Raw genomic sequence first — 22,362 nt, forward strand, 5'->3', positions numbered from 1 at the left:
TGATTCAATTTCAATTTCACTCCGGTGTCGATGATATACTCTTTTTCTCTAATAATCCTTCAGCACTGAGGGGTACAGTGAACAATCTGCGGATCATGTGAATGATTGTGGTTGGAAGTTTCCTGAATCATTCACCATGTGTGTAGGCTTTCTAAAAATAACAAGAGAAATCCGCTTTCTCCCTCTCATGATCCTTAAATCTTGAAATAAGAATTCTCCATTGTCTTCTATCTCCATCCTAAATCCTAAGTTCCGATATACTTTATTTAGGACCTCCAACATCTCCACTTCGTTTTTATGGAAAATAGAGAAAACTGTCATCTACATACCTTGACCAGATTTTAGGGAGCAGGCCTTTGGAATGTAGATCATTTTCAATCTTGTCCATAAATATGTCACTCAAAAAGGAGGACAGAGATTTACCAATTGCCACCCCTTTGGAAGGAAGAAAAGGATACCCTCTCAGTTCGCATTTCTCAAGTGCACTTAAAAACAAAAAATCCATTGCGTGTAGGATACATGGATATACTCCGATATCCTTTTTGTCTATCATAATTATCGATGGTGCAACAGTCTTGAAGTGTATTAAAGCGCTTCGTGTCTAGACCATAACGTTTGACTAAGTACTCCTTTATAACTATGTCCACCATTCATTTTTCTTCTTCTTTGGACTTTGTTCCAGGAAATAGAAATGTCGACTCGTCTTAATCGAGTCCGGCATTTTCCTTGGTCATAGGCTTACTCCAGATGGAATCGAGAGGCTCTCAAATTACGACCTAGCGTATCAAACCATCACAATTTCGGTTGGCTTTTAGGTCTTGTCTCACCAATTTCGATGTTCAACCCAACCTTAGCTAGTCGGTTCTCGTTGACGCGGATTATGTGATCATAACTTCTAAGACTCACCTCTCGCAATTTTTTAGGTGCAACCCCATATCAACCGCGAATGCCCTCGTTTTAGATTTTGTAGAGCACCACTTCTTGCGAGATGTGCTGATGCCAGAAACGATTCCATAGCACAGCTCAATGTTGACTGACAGCGTTGATCCAAGATACTTAAATCGTTCAGTTCTCAGCTGGTCACTGGTACTAACAACTGCTCCCTCTCAGACTGTGTTGCGTGAGGCGAACATTTCAGATTTGGACTGGTTTTTCGAAATGAGTTTCGTTATGAGACGCTAAGTAAACACTATCCGAATAGAGCACCAGCACAAAAAGGAATGGCAAGGAAGTGTTTCCTTTGTGAACACCACAAGAGACAAGAACCGGTTTTCATATGCCTACCACACTTTGAACTTTAACCCAGTGCATCAATTCCTCAGGGACAAAGTGTTGTTACAGAGCATTTCAAATAAATTGGTGTGGCGAAGACACAGCCGCAATGTCCCGAAGTCTGGTTGCCTTTCCCGAAGTCCTGTTGCCTTTTCCGGTTTCATTCGTTCAATTTTCTCTTCAACTTCAGTGGCACTAGCAGATGGAGTCGCCCCAAAAAATTGGCAGTGCATGAAGTGATGGATGAGCAAATTTTTCCGTTGAATTGTGCTTGAAATATTCTTTCCATCGCGGCTTGTTGATTAATAAGCAATTTACAGGAAGGGACTGCCAGGAGCGGATCCTCGCCTGGCCAATCCTTCCACCCGCTTATTCCTCTCTATGTTGTAATGACTCAGAGTGTGCTGCCCAGACTTTTCAACGCGTCTCTGCACTACCCTACCAGTCTGCAGGATGTCACACTATGCACAAAGCCTTGGCAATTATTAAAATAACTATGTTACGTTTGAGGTTCCAATCATGCCCAAGCGATCGACAGCCCTCCAATACGGCTAATATTTCTGCTTCTGATACACTGCGATTCACTACACTCTTTGTATCCGCGAATACTCTCGCTTCGACTACACAGATCATCTTTGATCCATCAGTAAAGAATACCGTGTCATAAACCCACAACATATCGGCCGTCTTCCACTCTTCCCTAGTTGGAGAGTCTACTGTAAAATTCCTCCTCCGACCCGCCCATTCTACAGTATTGAATCTCGCAAAAGACCTGTTGAATTCTGGCGACTGCTACATCATGTTGGCACTGGATATCGAAAACGCATTCAGCTTCCCCGATTGAAGCTAAATTAAGGGACTGTTGACTAACATAAGTGTTCCTGGATAACCGGTGAATTTGGTCGAGTATTATCTCTCGGAAAGAACTCTCTGGTACGGGGGGATCAGGGTCCCAAAGAGTGCATCACAAAGCTCGGTGCTGGGTCCCTTGGTATGAATGTCATGTTTAATGAAGTGCTTGTACTTCCCACCAGACTAAGCTACAATTGCCTGCTCTGTCGGTGACCGTACAACCAAGTCCCCAGAGAATGTGGAGGTCTACGCAATGGAGAGCTGGCTAGGAAAGGCCAGACTAACCCCCAAAAATGAGAAAATGAAAGTAGTCTTAATAATGAACATCAAGGCAAAATTCTGTGGGGATATAGTCGCATCTAAACTGGCTATCAAATACCTGGCGGTGATAATTGAGGCCATACTAAGCCGCAGAAAGCACCTAGCACGTAGAATATACGTGTCAAAAGACATCAAATACCACCGCGGTACAAATGTTACCAAATGTTTGCGGGTTGAAACACAGTAAAAGATTGCTTTCAGCAGGTGTGGTACAATTCATTCTGCTATACGTTGCATGATCAAAGTCGCATCATCTCTGACAATGCAGATGAGACGAGTCTTCAAAGGGTCGGGGGATGCGCAGGATCTTCCTTGAGGGTTTGGGCGGGAAAATATTGAGACAACTACAACATTATCCGATTTTTCACTAGACACTATGCTTATCACACGTAGTATGTGCACCGCAGTAGATACCTGGTTATCCTGGATGCGGTGTCGCATCGTAAGATTCAGATCATGCGATGTTTTACTGCCCTAGATTCGTGAAGGAGGGAAAGAATTCAAACCCAACGCTCGGAAGGACCATGAGGTTTAGTTGCAGAGATGTACAGGTCCAAAGGACACTGGCTTACGATTTCCCCCGCAATTTCGAGAATGAGCTTTTAAACGAAGTAAGAAGGAGGTAATCTCAAAGAACGAGAAACACGAGTGCATGCATGCATGACTTGCATCTGAAACATATCTAGGCCCGAAAATTTATACGCCGATAAGCTTTTTATAGCGGACTTGGCTTTATTGGTTTATTTATTACCAATTTCGCTTCCCCAAACGAATTAGTCTGCATAATCTCCAAACGGAGTTCTGACTAACAATCTTCCTCGCTACCGCCAAGGTGCGTCTGGATTAGTAAAATCTTACTGAGTCTCGCAGAATCAACTGTACTTTTGATATTCTGGCAATACTCAAACCAAGACCGCTTTTTAGCAGTCATAATAATCACCTGTACCCCTTTAATACTCCTTGTAAAAAAATGGTTTCCGCCATCAGCTGAGATATGTTGACCGGTACGCCAATCATTTGACTTGCGGAAAACACGCTGGGTGCATCTGCTTGTAAAGTACAGAAATTTATAATCATTTCTACCATGTCTACGTCCGCGTTGGATATTCCACCTCTTGACACCGCGTCTTTAGGTTTATTGTAGAGCGCAGACGCCGAGGCGCCTCTTTCGAAACTTGTTTCGCTATCTTACCAATGAGGGTAATAATATTTTACGTGTAGAGTCGGATGTGAGTGACTCGGAGTAGTTTGGTTGCTCATTTCTCGACAGGATCGGAAACCCATCCTCTGAGATGAATGCCCTAGTATTTTTTTTCAGATGCTTGTTAATTGGTATCACATTACAAGTGTCGGCTCCTAAGACCATGGAAGGGTCGTCGGATCAATAGCTGCAAGACATTTATACACCTCATACAAGAACCTTGGGTTGTTGAGAGGGTATTCAGGGCCTAAACTTCCAGCTCCTTCCACACTGGGTGATGTATAAAATAGAGTTGAGCGCCCGAGCCACGATCCCTGGGAAGCGCATCAAATCCATTGCTGGAATTAAGAAGACAACCCAGATGATCACAACTAGCATGAGAGAAGCTTTCGAAAAAAGTTGTCCACTCAAGATGCCAAAGAAGGCTAAAACACCATGGTGGAACTCAGATTTGGCAAAACAGAGGACAACGGCAAGGATGCTCCTCAATCGTGCTCCGAAGTGTGATTCAGGCGCTAGCTGGAATCGCTATAAAGAGGCACACAAGCCTCTAAAGAAGAGTATAATATCATCATCATGGAGACGCTTCTGCGAAGAGACTAACTCTCTTGAGGCATCCTCAAAGCTGAAGCGGATTCTGGTTGAAGAAGGTAGTCAGAAACTGGGTTATTTACGTTTACAGAACCGGAGATACACAAAAAGCGATGAAGAAACGGCAAACAATTTGTTGAAGTGCACTTCCCAGGCAGCATCCAAAAACTTATCTCGGGACCAACAGGTGCATACAGCCCTCAACCGAGCGACTGGAATCTGGCATCCAAAGTAGTATCACTGGAGCGAGTAAATTAGGCATTTAACTCGTTCCATAGATACAAGTCTGCAGGTCCGGATGGCATCATTCCTGCGCTAGTAATAGAGGGAATGGATGCCCTGGGTCTACATATTCGGAATATATATCGCGCTTGCCTAGCACATGTTTATACTCCAATTAACTGGCGTGATGTGAAGGTGTTATTCCTCCCCAAACCAGGGAAACCCACCTACACAGACGCAAAAAGCTTCCGACCGATCAATCTGACGTCCTGAAAGACTAGTAAATCGGTTCATAAGGGATACACACATTCCTAAGTAGCCACTTCACCATAGGCAACACGTCTACTAGAAAGGCAAATCCACGGAGACAGCACTCCATGAACTTACGGCAAAAATTGAAAAGGCGATGTTCGAAAAAGAATACGCCTTAGGCGCATTCATGGACATCGAAGGTGCCTTTAATTATGCCCCATTTGCGGCAATTTGTGATGCGGTGAGACAGCGTGGAATCGAACCGCTGCTAATCAGTTGAATTCTTCACATGCTAGAGTGGAGAAAAATCCACATATCGGTCGGTCAGAAGTCTATTGAAGCAGGATGTCTTAGGAGCTGCCCACAGGGAAGAGTTCTCTCTCCACTGTTCTGGGCCTTGGTAATGGATACCCTGCTGTTGCTCTTGGAGGACAAAAAAGTCTTTGCACAAGCAGTTGCGGACGACCTAGCCGTAATAATAATTACCGGCAAGTTTGCGGACACAGTATGTGACCGCTTGAATACAACGCAGCAGTTGGTGCCTCCGCAATGGACTCACGGTAAATGCTAGGAAAACTGGACTAGTTATGTTGACTAGGAACGTCAGGTGGAGCAGCTATACACTACCCACCTTAGCAGGGGTGGAAATCCAGCCGGCACAAAAGTCAAGTACTTAGGAGTACATTTCGACTCCAAATTAACGTGGAAGCACCATATCCAGGAAAAATATCAGAAATCCTGCAGATTGCTCTAATGCTGTAGGAATGCGATAGGTACGACCTAGGGACTTTCACCAAAACGGATATACTGGATGTATACATCCATTTTGATGTATGCATGCATCGTCTGGTGGCCAAGACTGAACTTTGCTAACAGCAGGAAGCTGCTAACGCACATTCAGAGACTTGGTTGCCTAAGTTTTACCGGAGCAATGAGTACTACGCCGACTGCGGCACTTCAAGCTATCCTAAATTTACCCCCATTCACTTGGACATATCAAGCCAGTTGGTGTGGAGTTGTCATCAGGTGCTGCTGAAACTTGGCCGACCGAACGAAACATTCCTGATGTGAGTGCTAGGGCACTCCAACATCGCTGGTATTGAGGAGACTGACAGACTAGCTCGCCAAGGGTCTGGATCCACAATGGTGGGGCCAGAACCAGATTTTGGAATTCGACCATCTACTGTCAAGTCTACTCTGAAGGGTGAAATTGCAAGGATTTACGCAGCCGAATGGAGAAATTTGGACTCTTGCCGGCAGGCGAAAATCCTTGTGAAAGAGGGGTCACTGGAGGGTCACTTGAGGAGAAGGGGGAAACGGCCCTGCAATTTTTATGCCCGGCATCCTCAGATCTCAGACGAGGATACCTTGGCAATGTTTTCTTCAATGAAGAATCTGTACACTCTCTGCCTCTGGAGAATGTTCTCAGATTCGCTAAAGCGTGCGAATGCCTTCGGCGGGAAGCCATTGAATAGGCGATTTACGGGGATAGTACAATGGGCCTAACAATGGCCTGAGCGCTCGGAGCTGCGGCTCCCCCTAGTAAACTAAACTATCTAACTACGGTCTGTTCTGGTTTAGTAGCTTAACCAACCGAGTCGCTATCTAAAGTGCTCGCGTTAATTAGAAAATAGCAATAAAATGCATCCTCGCTAATATGCGGATCATTAGATGCGATGCTGCCATCCGCCCATCCTTTCGTCAGTCACCCTTCGACCCAGTCAGATAGAAGGAGTTTTGCAAGCAATGATTAAGGCAATTGGTCTTATAAAGGTCGAAAATTAAGTATTTTATCTCATGCTTAATGACAATTTGTAGATTAAAGGTAGAAGTTCAACTTTCATTCACTTTGGTAGTCCCTTGGAAAGTCGCCAATTTCGTTCAATTCTCTTAAAAGCCATAAGATTACTCCTTGGAGAGATGGTTGATTAAATATCTATAGAAAGTTTAGTGACAGTGATGTCTCAAATTATTCAAAAGTATGTACATCTAGCCCCATTTTCTAAGTGCACTCAGAGGAAGTGGTAGTTCCACGGTCTCCCCGACTCGTAGAGTCACTCCCGTTCTCCTTGTCCTTTAGACACAGATGATCGTTTTTCCACCTACTCGAAGCCTCGAAAACCTAACTATAATTATCTTCTTCTAAGGATTTTCGACTGCTCGCCTAGTTGACATCCAGCTGTACGTAGGTAGGACACTTAGCCTATTAACTGTGCCATTTTAAAGTTTTCCAAGCGATGGCGACAAGTACCCTTGGAAGTTTGCATTCGATGGGAAACGAGAAAAAAAAATGACGCCACTCAATTAATGACTAAGGCAAAAACAACTTAATTAGGAGAGAAATTAATGAGATTAAACGTACCCGAGAATCCGTTAAAGTGCTTACACGGTATATTTATCCACTAAGCGAGTGAGTATACGAAGCATGAAGTCCTATAAATTATTTTGAACGTGTAAAGACCGTCATTCTAGCAAGTTTGTGGTGACAGTGTGTAATGTGAGGAGGATTCAGCTGGGACAGTCTAACGCCACGTAGGATTGGAGTCAGTAAGGGAAGCTCATCGATTTGTCTCCTACAAATTGTGTGGGTCGATAAAGGACGTCAGTGTAAATTTACCGACTTCAAGGAATGCTTGTCTCCCACAAGAAATTTACCCATGAATTATGTGAATATTGAAACAGGGAATCGGATCTCTAATCGGGATCAGAGATTGGAACAGATTATTTTAAAGTTTCCGCCCCCAGTCTTTCTTCCCACTAAGCAGCTGAACACTTTTTATGGGACACAATGTTCAATTTCTGTGCCACCAACTTGAACTCAACCAGGCCTATTTTTCTCATACGTATATATCTGCGAATATCCAGACTGCGTGCGTGCTTCTGGGTTGTCTTTGCTTCTTCATTAGATAAGATTGTTCCCCTCACCTGCCGTGCGGCAAAGAGCAGGAAGCAGGAAGGAATCACCAACCTTTTTCTACGATCTCCATGCTTAGATTTCAGGTGTACAGGGCTCCTTCCCCCATTATCAACCACTCCCCTGTTTATCTTCTCTTTCTATTCACCCCGATACATTTGGGAACTTCAGTCTGCTACCCATAATGGGGAGGACAATATTAGGGTGGGACTATACGAACATATGTACATACATGTATGTGAGGATATCTCGAAATGGATAAGTGTTAAGAAAAATTAATTGGATAATAATTATTTCATGATTTTTTACTCAACAAGGAAATCATTTTTAATGAGAAAATGGATTAGGTGGTAATTCCCTTTGCAAATTTTCATCGTGATTTGAGTTTGTTTTGTGTGCGTTGACTGAGTTTTAATTTATTCGGGGAACGAAAAAAAAGGTTGGAAAGGTATTTAATTTTCAGATTTCAATGGATTCCATTGTTCTTCTCAATGACAAATTGGATAGGCGAAGGTATTGTTCCGGCTTTTTCATCACTGTGCGTTATAGGTTCTGAGGACCTTTTATTGTTTAAATGCACCCGATCAATGAAAGGGAAAAGTATTAATTGGCTAGACGCAAAAGCCGTTTTCGCTACATCTGAATCAGTTATGCTGTGAGTGGGAGCGAAATTTTTTGCAATTGTATTAGGTATCAATGGTTAGTAGTCCATTACTAATTCATCACTGTTTACGTAACATTCTTGGTAGTTATGATTTTTACTTTAGAGGATTTATATAACTCTTTTGGGAGACTCTAAATAAAATCACAATCAACTCCTCTAATACGACTGTGTAAATGGAATATACTTTAGTTTTGCCATTAACAAGGTAACTAACATCAAAGCTGTTCTTGTTGTTTTCTTTGGGAATGTCGTAGATAAGCGGCTCCTTTAAAGTACCAAGAGGTTTGGTTGCCTTGCCTAATACAACAAATTAAGGGGGGCGAGATGCATTACAAGGGCTATGCGTATAATATATGATATACGTATAACCTTATTCATCATCATCATCAACGGCGCAACAACCGGTATCCGATCTACGCCTGCGTTAATAAGAAACTCCAGACATCCCGGTTTTGCGCCGAGGACCACCAATTCGATATCCCTAAAAGTTGTCTGAACATGACCTATGCCATCGCTCCATCTCAGGCAGAGTCTGCCTCGTCTTCTTCTTCTACCATAGTTTTTGCCCTTATAGACTTTCCGGGCTGGATCATCCTCATCCATACGGATTAAGTGGCCCGCCCACCGTAACCTATTGAGCCGGTTTTATCGACAACTTGACGGTCATGGTATCGCTCATAGATTTCGTCGTTATGTAGGCTACGGAATCGTCCATCGTCATGTAAGGAACCAAAAGTTCGCAATTTTTCTTGCTAAGAACCCAAGTCTCCGAGGATTACATGAGGACTGGGAAGGTCAACGTCTTGTACAGTAAGAGCTTTGACACTACGGTAAGACGTTTCGAGCGGAACAGTTTTTGTAAGCTCGTCGTCAACATCGTAGCTGTTATAGGTTGTGATTCCCTACCCTAGATAGGAGAAATTAGCAACTGTCTCAAAGTTGTATTCTCCTATCTTTATTCTTCCCGTTTGACCAGTGCGGTTTGATGTTGTTGGTTGGTTGGTTTTCGGTGCTGACGTTGCCACCATATATTTTGTTTTGCCTTCATTGATGTGCAGCCCAAGATCTCGCGGCAATCGCGGCCTGCTTGATCTGGATGAAGGCAGTTTGTACATCTCGGGTCGTTCTGCACATGATGTCGATGTCGTCTGCATAGGCCAGTAGTTGGGTGGACTTAAAGAGGATCATACCTTTAGCATTTATCCCAGCGTCACGGATCACTTTCTCGAGGGCCAGGCTAAAGAGGGCGCATGATAGGGCATCCCTTTGTCGCAGACCGTTGTTAATGTCGAAGAGTCTTGAGGGTGATCCTGGTGCTTTTATCTGGCCTTGCACATTGGTCAGGGTCAGCCTAGTCAGTCTTATCAATTTCATCGGGATACTAAATTCTCTCAGGGCCGTGTACAGTTTTACCCTGGCTATGCTATCATAGGCGGCTTTAAAGTCGATGAATAGGTGGTGCAACTGTTGCCCATATTCCAACAGTTTTTCCATCGCTTTCCGCAGAGAGAAAATCTGACCTGTTGCTGATTTGCCTGGAGTGAAGCCTCTTTGGTATGGGCCAATGATGTTCTGGGTGTATGGGACTATCTGGCTTAGCAAGATAGGGGAGAATATCTTATAGATGGTGCTCAGCAACATGATACCTCTATAATTGTTGCATTGTGTGATATCTCCCTTTTTATGTATGAGACAGACAATGTCTCTTTGCCAGTCGTCAGACATTGATTCGCTGTCCTACACATTGAGCACAAGTTGATGAATCACTTGGTGTAATTGGTCGCCTCCACATTTAACTAATTCGGCTGTAATTCCATCGGCTTCTGGCGACTTATGATTTTTAAGCCGATGAATAGCCAGACTGATTGTTCTATACTTGGTGGTGGCAGTATTTATCCGTCGTCTTCAGGTGGCGGGATCTCCAGCTCGCCGATGTTCTAGTTGTTCAGTAGTTCATCAAAGTGTTCAGCTTATCCCTCCAATATGCCCATTCTGTCGGAAATCAGATTTCCCTCTTTGTCTCAGCATCATCCTGCTGACTTGTTGGTAAAACTACCGCCTTCTGTGCCTGGTGCGGCTGCTCCCTCTACTTTTCTAGTTCACAGACTTGTTGGTTCTCCCAGACTTCCTTTTTCCGTCTATGAAGTCGCTTCTCCGCTCGACGGAGTTCGTGTCTGCGCGTGCCTGCGTTCTGTGAGAATGCAACATTACTGGGTATGCAGCATTCATCCAGTCCGTTGCTAACTTACATTCATCGTCAAACCAACCGTTCCGACTCCTTTTGCGGCTGGGGACAATTATGTTTGTAGCCGTATTTATGATAACGTTCTTCAGGTGGTTGTGAAGATCATTTGTTGATGCTTCATCTCCAGGATCTCTGCTAACTGCGGTTATTGCGGCATCCATTTCTCTCTTATAGGTTTTGCGGAGGGCTGTGTTGTGGATGGCTTCAGTGTTAACTTTCACCCGATTGTCAGAGGGGATTCTTGGTGGTGTTTTTATTCGAACACGGAGCACCATACCAACGAGATAGTGAACCGAGTCTATATTGGCCCCCTATATGTTCTGACATCAAGGGTGAGAGGTGGTGGCGTTCGATCAACACGTGGTCAATTTGGTTGAAAGTGGTCCCGTCTTGAGAGGCCCATGTATATTTGTGGACCTCTTCCCGCGCAAACCAGGTACTTCCAACAACCATTTCGTGAGACACTGCTAATTGAATGATCCGCAGTCGGTTATCAATTGCATTTTCATGTAAGCTATGGGAGCCGACGTATCGCTTGAATGCGGGCTCCTTCCCTACTTGGCTGTTAAAATCCCCAAGTATCATTTTGATGTCATATTTGGAACAGGCTCCGAGGGTTCGTTCTACTGCCTCGTAGAAGGTATCCTTCTCCGACTCTGCAGTTTCCTCTGTAAGGGCGTGAACATTAATGAGGCTTATATTTCTAAATTTGCCTCGGAAGCGCAGAGTGCATAGCCGTTCCCTTGCGTTTTCAAAGCCGATAATAGCAGGTTTCATTTTTTGGCTGACTAAGAAACCTCAATCTCTCCCTTCTTCCGTCAGTTTCACTGACTCCACTGCCAACTCCCCACAACAATCCTGCGACCTTCTCTGCACCTACTTCTCTTCAGTGTTTTCTCCCTAGAGCCCTCCACCCTCTACACATCTCATAGCTCTCTCTGGCCATTCCTCTCCTTACGCCTTCCTTGGTTGAGTTCCTCATTGGTAATCTTGACCCCAATGTCTGGCCTAGCCTCGATCCGCTTTCTAACCTCTTCCTCCATAAATGTAGAAAACACATTTCCCTTCCCCTGAGTATAATCTACAACAAAAGTCTAGATGAATGCTACTTTCCCCGTCTCTGAAAAGATGCACTTATCATCCCTATCCTCAAGAGCGGAGACCCTTCTCTTGCTGTGAACTACCGCCTCATTTTTCTTCTCTCCTCGTGCTCCAAAATCCTCGAAAGATACGTCAACGACTGGTTGACCGCACACTTCGGTCACCTCATTGTCAAAGACCAGCATGGTTTCGTGAAACATACATCTACGGCTTCAAACCTTCTGGTTTTTACCAACTTTGTTGCTAAATGCTTGAATTCACAACAGGAGATACATGCCATTTATACCGATTTTTCAAAGCCTTTGATAAACTTTCATTAATAGACTTCCCTCCCTCAATGATATCCTGGCTTTCCTTCTATCTCTCATACCGTTTCTGCAAAGTTTCTTTTCATAATTTCTCATCTCGTTCCTTCTCTCCTTCCTCTGGTGTTTTCCAAGGCACTATACTTGGCCCGCTACAATCCTGTTTTTTATCTATGACCTCGCCCCCATCCTCATCTGCCCGTATTTGCTTTACGCAGACGACCTTAAATTGTTTGCCTCTGTTTCGTCTCCATTGGACTGTGCTCTCTTACAGTCCCACCTTGATAATGTAGTCCGTTGGTGTTCGGTCAACAAGTTAACACTGAATATCAACAAATGCCACTGGATGTGTTATTCACTTAAACCTTCCCCAACATCCTTTTCCGATTTTCTCAGTGGACAATTCCTTTCACTACTGACCTCCTTCAAAGACCTGGGTGTAATATTCGACGATAAACTTCGTTTCAATTCCCATTTCGTTGACAGCATCGATAGAGCTTCCAAAACGTCTGGTTTTATCCTACGTTCCTTCTCCGACTTTACCTCAATCCAGCCCTCCTTAACACTCTTCAATTCCCTTGTCAGAAACATCCTTGAATATTGCTGTGTAGTCTGTCTCCCTTCCGCATTGTTCGACGTAAATTCACCCGGACCCTCTTTCACAAAAAGAACCTTCCACGGGTTGATTATCCGTCACGGCCTTGCACGCTCAATCTCCCCTCCCTACACCAACGCCGTATCTTCCTTGATATGTGTACTCTTTTCAAACTCTGCAATTGTCTGACGGACTGCTCCGCCAACTCAGATATTACTTTCCATATCGCCTCGTCTCATAACACACGTAGTGCGGATATTTTTTAAGTACCCTTCACAGAGCTCGAAATTTACTTCCAGTCTCCGATCCCGGGGCTATTCCGGTCCTACAAAGCTCTACAACTTGGGTCCTTGGACTCCATTTCCTTCTCTAGTTTTAAGCGTAAAATAAGCCATTCACTTGCCCCTCCCTCTGAAAACAATGTAATAAGGAATTTGTTTTCTGTGTATTGTCCTCATTAAATAAATAAATAAATACTCCGAGCACATGGTTTACTGGCCACAATGCCGAAGGAAAATTCCTTACTTTTCTTCAAATACATTGACTACAACCGGCTAACGATACAGTCTAGCAAATACTCCTTCGCGAACTGTATTTCTTCGGAATTGTACAACAATTCACAGAAATCGAAAAGAAAATCAACAAAAACACTTGGAATCGAAACTAGCATAGTCTCCTCTACGTTGAACGCAAAACTATTCCCAAACTATGAGTAGTTTCCCCAAGTGCGTACCCTCGATGTCACATAATTTAAAGCGAAACTGACGCCGAAAAAATTTTCCACTCGACAGAGACGAAAATTTTGTACTTTCACCACGCTCGGTTGCTAACTTTGCAAGCTTTCAGGCTATAAAATCTATTGTGACGCCCCTAGAAATCCGAGAGCTCAACTTCACAAAGGATGATGACTTAATTGTCCCTAGCGATCCCAAGTAAATGTCTGCTTTTATATCCGTCCGGACGATGTTCAGCGAATCCCACCAACCTTTCACCTCTTCCTGAAGTTATCTAAAAGAAATACTAGATGTTTACGAAATAGAAACAAAATAGAAAACGCGCCCGAAATGACAACCCTTCAATAAAATCTCGCGATTCCGATCCACCTCCTTCACTTCCAAGTTGATTTGCCCGGACAAAATCCTTCTCGTAAGCTTATCGGCACAAAGAACAGCACAGCTGGCAACTCCCTTCCAGGAAGTCCGAAATCCGAGCCAAAAATGATCTCCTCTGCACATCAGCCGTCTCTCAATCAGTCGGTTGAAAATAGCTAATCGGTAAAATTCTATCTCTTTTATTTAGATTTTACAACAAAAAAGGGTACATCTGCGAATTCTGAATGTCTACCACACAGGGAGCAAAGAACTCTACTACAGCAGTATTATTATTCCCGGTTATCACAATCTCGGCAGATGCCGGATTTTACCTAATACTAGCACTAAGTGCCAAGCATTTAGGCTCGGACGATCCTACCTACTTAAAAAATAAAGGGGCCCTGGAGGTGGTGGCCAGTGGTAGGTCAGTGGGAGAATTCGTCGAGTATTCCCCGCAACATCGAGCACGTATGCATAATGGTGTACTTCTGCATGGTTTGAACCAGACTGTGCGATAGTCCCAGGACATCAAGGGCAGCCGTGAGGGATTAAGGTACAATACCTGTAGCTGACAATATTGTGGGAACTACAATCACCTGCTCGAGACGCCAAATTTCTTTGATTTCCCGAGCCAGTGGCTCGTAGTTCACCTTCTTCTCCACGTATTTCCGTTCTATGTTGCTATTATGGGGGATAGCAACATCAATTATATACGAGGAGTGACCCGTCTTGTCAACTAACAGTACGTCAGGGTTGTTATATAGAGTATGGCGATCAGTCAGAACTTGCCGGTCCCAATACATGCTGTAAGCAGAACTATCAAGTACTGCTTGCGGCTCATATCGGTAAACCGGACATGTTCCCGTGATCAGCCCATGTTTGTATGCAAAGTTTTGATGGATAACCTTACATACAGCATTATGCCTGGTGATGTATTGCACCGGTGCAATAACAGTACAGCCAGAAATGACATAGTCCAACGTCTCTAACGCCGAACCACACATTCTGCACTGGTCGTTCTCCACCCGTTCTTTCATGATGAGCTTTTTATAAGCTCAGGTGGCGACCACGCCATCCTGAATGGCACACATGAACCCCTCCGTCTCAGCAAAGAGCTCCCCAGAACACAGTCATCTGTTCGACAAATACAAATCGACAAATGGTTGCCACGTGTTTACCATGCATTGCCTTCGACTTCTATTCATCGATCCGACCTCACCCCACTCAGAGGATTGAAAGATCGATTCTTCAAGTAAAGTTTAGTCAGCCCACAGTCTGCCTTACAGACAGCCGCATGCAAGAGACTCGCCTGCGCTTTGCTGTAAAAATAAGCGCTCAGCGAGTCGACTGTCGATATTGTGCCGCCACGTCAACCACGCCCCTACCTCCGATGTCACGAGGCAGGTTCATCCGCTCCACGGCAGACTTTGGATGATGCATTCGGAATTTGGACATAGTTGTCTGTATCCGCCGCTGGACGTTTTCTAGATCGGTCTTCGTCCACTGCAATATTCTGAATGCATAAGCCAGTGAAGAGATAGCGAATACATTTAACGCGCATATTTTATTCTTCCTTGAGAGATGCGATTTCAGCACCAACTTTACACGTCGCAGGAATTCGGACAGTAGAGCATCCTTCAGATCACCAACTCGAACATTATTATTATTACTCTGTTAAGGGAAAGTCGCACCGCGTCCTTAAAGAACTATTGTGCGCCTTTTACTGGTTATAGTGTAACTGTTGATCATAGCATCTCATGCAGGCCTATAACCGTCTGGAACTTTAGTATGTTCCCTACTTCCAAATCTTTCAGCTTTGTATCTGGTATTAAATGTTCTCCCAGATGCCTCAACCTACTTTGCACAAGTGCCGGACACTGTCCCAGGACGTGTATAGAGGTTTCATCATACTCCTCACAAAACCTGCAGACAGTGCCCGTAGATATCCCTAGCTTCCCTAGGTAGGAGGTAGGACAGTGACAAGTGAAAATTCCCACTATGATTCGGGGGTTGTTTTTGGTAAGGTTTAAGCAATCTTTTGTGCACATGGGTTCATATCCCCCAATAAGCACCCTGGACTGCTCCATCCCTGGTAGGCCCGCCCAGTATAGTTCCCTCAACCGTTCCTCTTCATTTCTTAGAGTCATAGCCATCAAACCGTTTCCGATTCCACAGAAGGGTTCTGGCCCATATAAAGGCGTCCCTGCTCCCTTCTTAGCTAGTTCGTCCGCTGCCTCGTTGCCTTCCAACCCAGCATGGCCTGGAATCCAAAGTATCCAGACCTTGTTGGACGAGCCGAGTGTATTCAGTCTCTTAAGGCATTCCCACACCAGTTTAGAGTTCACCTGGTTGGATCTAAGTGACTTGATCGCCGCTTGGCTATCGGTGAGAATAGCTATGTTCTGCCTCCTGCAGTTCCTTTGCAGATTAAAGGAGGCACATTTTTCTATAGCGTATATTTCTGCCTGGAATATGCTAGTGTACCTGCCCATTGGCTCAAAGTACATTTTCCTTGGACCAATGACACCGGCACCCGCTCCCTCTGCTGTGAGGGATCCGTCAGTGTACCGAGTAATCAGTTGATGGTTTAAGCCGTATGTCACAACCACACCGTATGTCCCAGTTTGCCTTGTTGCTCCAGCGTGTTTCAAACTTCTTATCAAAGTGAAACCTGGTTGTCATGTTATCCCTTGGTATCAGTAACTGGGGATACCGCCTGGAAAGAATATCAAGCTTCCTTCGATTTAGGCAAGTCCCCGCCTCACTGATACTCCCGGCCATCCTGAACATTGGCTTTCTTGCCTGCATCTGTATGTGCAGATGGAGAGGAGTTAATCCCAGAAGGACCTCTAGGGATGCCGTTGGGCAAGTCCTCATTGCCCCACTGATACACACGCATGCCAGTCTACTATTACTACTACTACTACAGCAGTAACTCCATTTTAAATTATAATGTGAATTGATTGGCCTCATTTTTTAAAGGCACGTCAACAGTAAACTACAATCTCTATACAACCTATCTCCTTCCATTTTAAAATTTAAAGTTGAACTACTTTGTACGACCTTACATTCAATATAGTTGCGTAGCTAATTCACCTTTCCTTCATCTCTTTATTTTTAGTTTTACGACGTAACCGACATCACCGTAGATGCTGCCAAAAAATTTGCTGAATACCTAGCGTCAAAATCAACAACGGATTTAGTGGAAATCCGGAAAAGAGCCAATTCAATTGCCAACAATGCCCTCCAAGAAGATGAGAATCTGCTGGCCTTTGCTATTGCGGCCCCAATTATTCCAATTGCTGTTGTTCAATTTCGTGAAAATGTTAATGTAAGTCAACACCCTTAACAATTTACGGTTGAGAGTATCTTTCAAACATATACTTGGCGTCTATACATCCTTATATTAACGTGTATATTTAACCCCATTCGCATCAACAGATACCACCACACGATTCACATAATAAAACCTTCTTAAGTACCTATTGGCGAGAATTGGGAATCGCCTGGAATCATTCAGACGGCACACAACTTTGGGGAGCTCCCTTTCGAGATTGTGGACCACTTCAGGGAAGATGGTTATGGCCATTTAGTGTATCAGTTGTTGAATATGGTTATAAGTAAGTAGTTCTCGTAGGCCCGACCGGTGACCACCACTACAGGTCGAGTACAAATCCAAGACCCGAAAAAATCCCTTTTTCCTTTTCCCGGTTAAGGGTTTGTTAATGTTTCATTCATACGACATTAAATTTGTAACCAACTCTTGTTCCGTTCCAGAATTGTTGCATCGTCGTTTATAGCAGCAGATGTTGACCAATGTAATGATGCCTTAGAAGAGATATTCGGAAGGAAGCACAGGTACGTGTGTATGTCGGGGGTTTAGCTGCTCTGTGGGTTGCAAATGAACCAACTTTAACTTTTAAAGCAGGTCACCCAGGAGCATGCCATCAAATTAGAAATTCATGTAAAATTTCAGGATAGGAAGGATTTCCTTGTTTTCCTTGAAACGACTCTCTCGTATTTAGGAGCAGAAATTTGACTAGTAAATTAGATCCAGGACAATCGCCAGAAAGGCAAAATGAATGAATCAAAAGAGGATAAAATTAGCATTCAAATCACTTTTACATTTGACTCATTCTACCTTCTTAGTTGACTTTGTGTGCAAATGTTATTTTCCAGGGATGTTTTCGAAAATTGAAGCTAAGGGAAAATTTCCTTGCTGGAATTGGTGTGCACTTTCTGTAGTTCCCCTTTCCGTCCCTCAAATAAGTGTCCTTGTAGTTTTGCCTACAAAATCAAGGAGTCAGATTACTCTAAGTCATTTGCGAATATTAAACTGAATGCATACCAATCAAAATCGATGCCGTGACCCTCATTGCATCTGCTTCATTTTCAATTTCCCTTGAATCTTCCAACCAGTTTAGTTTGAACAGCAGCCATGATAGGAGCAATTTAGAAAGCCCAGCGATCTCACTTGGTTGTAGATGGCCACTCTCAGCTTTTATTGCATAAATGCATACTCGCAAACTACCTGGCTCATAGCAATCCTTTCACCTGCACTTGAGTTTATTCAATCTTTCACCGTTATCACTTTTTAATCCCATAGCTGCGACCGCGAAACGACATTCTGTTTGCTTACGGAATCGGAGGCGACGTCGCCACGCGGAAGCTATACATGCATCTGCAAGGAAGCGTACTATGTGCCGAACCAAACGCTTCAGGGGTTCCTCGGCGAAAAGGTAGAAAGTGCCGATGATAGCGAGAACTTCACATGCATTCCATGTCCTGGAGGATGCTCGAACTGTGATCAAAACGGGGAGTGTTTGTTCGGGGATGAGCAGGATATCGTCTCGATGGAGACACTTTTGCGAGCTTCAATAGGATCCATTCTGGGCGCGTGTATGCTGTGCTGCCTGGTTCTAGCAGCAATCGTTTTCCGACAGAGGAAATGCAAGGTAAGGAAGGACGAAACGACAAACTAATCGGATGTCCTGAATTATGGACATGAGTAAATATTGTACTTTTTAAAACTTACAGACTATTGCAACGGGGATGTGGACTGTGCTGGAAACTATTCTGCTGGGAGTTCTGCTGCTCTATGCTTCGGTAAGAATAAAATGTTTGGTGGTACTGACTATAATTCACAGGCACACCTGATGGCCATTTCTGCAAATTCTAGTTTTGAAAGCTCATTAAGATCCATCTTTTTACAAAAAAAGCCAAAAAATAATTGCAATATTGCTACCTTCCCCCGAATTTAACTCATGTTCAAATTCGAATTTAAAATCTCACAAAACCCGGAAAAGCCTACATTCGAGATGTAATCAGGCAGTTTGTATGCAGACCACTTCGTTATGGTGCTAAGTACCCCATCTATGGCTTAATATCCTTGTTCCCTAGGACTTCAATCCCACTACGCGAACACATAACGGCCTTAATCGAAATTAAATTCCCATCTTTCCTACATTTTTTGCCTATCATCTTTTCTTTCTTTAATTTCCGCATTTTCTTATCGGGGTTTTTTTTCCCTCGACAGGTGGCTGTTCATTTCTTCCAGGCTTCGACGGTGCGGTGCCTGCTGGAACCGTGGTTCCGTGAATTAGGTTTTGTGACGTGTTATGGTGCCATCATTTTGAAACTTTACCGTCATTTGGTTGAATTTCGTACAAGGAAAGCCCATCGATGGGTCCTGCGAGATGTCGATCTTCTTAAATATCTAGGAACAATGGTATTTGCCGTAATTTGTTATATGGCCGCGTTTACGGCGTCATCGATGGATCTTATTGAGACATCGTATATGGAAGGATTGCAAGAAATTAGTACGAATACGTGTCATCCCTTGAAATGGGAGTACGTGACACAAGTTAGTGAAATAATAATTTTATGTTTCGGTCTTAATCTGGCTGTAGCTAGTCGTAATGCAAATACACAGTTTAGGGTAAGTAAACTTTTTATTCCTTCAAATAAAACAAAATACTCGGTCAGTTTTGCTTGGCATTTAAGAGTTTATAGGCAAAGCAATTCGTCTCCCATAAAAGCGAAGTGATACTGGGACGAATTTTTATGTATGGCGGGGGTGAAAACAGAGCCCAACAGAAACTTTCTCCTACAGAGTAAATCATTGAATTTCATGCTGGAAAATACACAAATGCCCTGCTAAATGCTGCAGTGCCTTAATAACGTGGAATCATTGCAGAGAAAACGCGTTAACATCATCATCAACAGCGCAGCAACCGGTGTCCGGTCTAGAGCTGCCTTAATATCGCTTTCTTGTCGAGGTGCACCACTTCAATATCCCTAATAGCTATCTGACATCTTGCCCTTCGTTACCGATTCATCCGAGGCAGACTTTACCACATTTTCTTTTTCTACCGTTGATTCTGCCACTATAGACTTTCCGAGCTGAGTCGGTGACCCGCACATCCACGACCCCGACATCGACACTTCATCCTTATGGATAAGGATCGCTCATAAATTTTATCCTTATATAGGCTGCACAATCGTCCAACATCCTGTTGAAACGAAAAATTCTTCGGAGGATTCTTTTCCCATACGCGGCTAAAAATCCGCTGTTTCCTTACCTAGAACTCACGTTTCCGAGAAACATTGGCAGGATCATTCCGATTTCTGACCCTAGATAGAAGAAATTTTGAAAGGTTGTACTCTCCTGTCTTTATTGTTTTCAATTCACCAGTGTTATTAGATGCTATCTTCATTTTTCGTGTTGACGTTACCACCATGTTTTCCGTCTTGCCTTTATTAATGTGCAGCACGAAATCTCGCATCGCCTGCTCTATCTGGATGAAGGTAGACTCTCGTATTAACGTCAGCACCGTGGATCCCTTTTTCCAAAGCTTGGCTTAAAAGGATGCGTGTTGAGTATCCCCTTCTCATAGACCGTTATTCTTCTTCTTTTTCTTCAGCCTCTGTCCCTTTCACAAGCCGGGTCAGTTCGTCGTGATCGGCTTTACCATTTGGCTATATCAAATGCCCATCTAGCGTATCAAGCCACGGTTGTTTCAGCCGGTTTCTTGGTCACTTATCATCGAGTACGATTTTCAGACCAATCTTGACGACTGAATTCTCGTTAGCGCGAATTAATGTGACCATACCATCAAAGGCGCCTCTCTCACAATTTTTGCACGATCGGTGCAATTCCATATCAATCGCCGACATCCCTATTTCAGATGTGATCAAAACGTGTCACGTCACTAGTCCAACACAACATCTTCGTCTCCATTACCGCAAGACGCCGTTCATTGTTTTTTATAGTCGGCCAACACTCAGAACCTTAGAAAGCGACAGGACGGACGACACTGCTGTAAATTTTAAATTTAAGACGTTGGTTGATACGTCGATCACAAAGAACACCAGTTGTGGAACGCCACTTCATCCAGGTGCGTTAATGAGTGAAGCAATTCATAACGCAGTTCTCCATTGGTTGGTAGCATTGACCCGAGATATTTGAATCGCCCAGTTCTGGGCAAGTCACTGTGACAGTGATTGTACCTGTTTCATGAGGATCGGTCGTCAAAAATTCAGTTTTATTTATAATAGATTCAATCATGGACCGTGTTGCGCATGCGATGATCATTCCTTTTTTGGACAAGTTGCTCGAGATCATTTTTGCTATTAGACGCTAGGAAAACATCATCTGCATAGATCAGTCTAAAGGGCGCTGGACGTTGGATGTTCTGTGTGATACTGTCCATAACAAGAACAAAGAAGAGTGGAGAGAACTGATACATCCGCCACACTTCGAACTTGGTGAGGGTCAGAATACCGGACTCTCTCATGGCCGTGTACAGTTTTACCCTGGCTATGCTATCATGAACAGCCTTGAACTCGATGAAAAGATTACGCAACTGATGTCCATATTCCAACAGTTTTTCCATCGATTGCTGCAGAGAGAAAATCATATCTCTCACTAATTTTTTTGGAATGAAGCCTCTTTGATTTGGGTCAATGATGTTCTGGGTATTGTTAATCATCAGACATTGATTCGCTATACCAAACCTTGAACATAAGTTAGTCAACCTCTTGGTGTAGTTGTTTGCCTCTATACTTAACCTATTCGGCTGTTATTCCATCAGCTCCTTAGGGCGATATTCTGGTTGTTGGGTAGTTCATGAAAACACTCAAACCATCGCTCTAATTTGCTTATACGGTCGAGCAATGAGGTGTATATGGCTTCATTCTGCTGACTTTTTTATAAAAATTCCGCGCCTGGTACGGTTACTCCTTGTCTTTCTGTACTTCAAAGCCATGTAGAAGTTCGTGGTAATTCTCTGTGAATCACTGCGTTCTTCAAGATTGCTGCTTTACCCGGTATGCAATATTTTTTCGTCCCGTTGTTAGCTTACTATCAACATCGAAACAGTCGTTGAGAATTTTTTGCCAAAGATGTTTGTAGCCACCAATGATTACATTCGTCGAGTGATTAAGAAGTTAATTTGTTGATGCTTCATCTGCAGGTCATCGAATAGTTTCGGTTAGGTATTACAGAGAGTTTTTGATGGAGAACTTTAGGGTTTTACTCCAGAGGAGATGCGAGGTTTTTTCGGTAGGGAGATAAAATGCATTTACGCACGAGGTGCCGGACTTCTGTCTCAAACAGACTACCGGCTAAGGCAAACCCTGTTGCATATAGGACACTAACCTGGAATCGTTTTACACTTTACCTTAGACCAGGCCTATTCAATGTATGAGTATATCCCCCTGGTTCAGGGAGTTGAG

At 43.7% G+C, this 22,362-nt stretch overlaps 1 protein-coding gene across 9 annotated transcripts in view; it reads left to right on the forward strand.

The window, feature by feature from the left end:
* LOC119661449 (probable G-protein coupled receptor 158) overlaps nucleotides 1-22,362 on the forward strand; it is a 207,119-nt gene that overhangs the window by 143,537 nt on the left and 41,220 nt on the right. For all 9 annotated transcript variants that reach the window (XM_038070796.1, XM_038070795.1, XM_038070794.1 and 6 more), the window contains exons 4-9: nucleotides 16,748-16,957; nucleotides 17,068-17,246; nucleotides 17,404-17,484; nucleotides 18,233-18,581; nucleotides 18,664-18,732; nucleotides 19,163-19,564. In XM_038070796.1, coding sequence (XP_037926724.1) covers nucleotides 16,748-16,957; nucleotides 17,068-17,246; nucleotides 17,404-17,484; nucleotides 18,233-18,581; nucleotides 18,664-18,732; nucleotides 19,163-19,564 — 1,290 coding nt within the window. The remainder of the gene's footprint in view (nucleotides 1-16,747; nucleotides 16,958-17,067; nucleotides 17,247-17,403; nucleotides 17,485-18,232; nucleotides 18,582-18,663; nucleotides 18,733-19,162; nucleotides 19,565-22,362) is intronic.

Source organism: Hermetia illucens, chromosome 1 (genome assembly GCF_905115235.1).
Source record: "Hermetia illucens chromosome 1, iHerIll2.2.curated.20191125, whole genome shotgun sequence".
Classification (NCBI taxonomy): domain Eukaryota; kingdom Metazoa; phylum Arthropoda; class Insecta; order Diptera; family Stratiomyidae; genus Hermetia; species Hermetia illucens.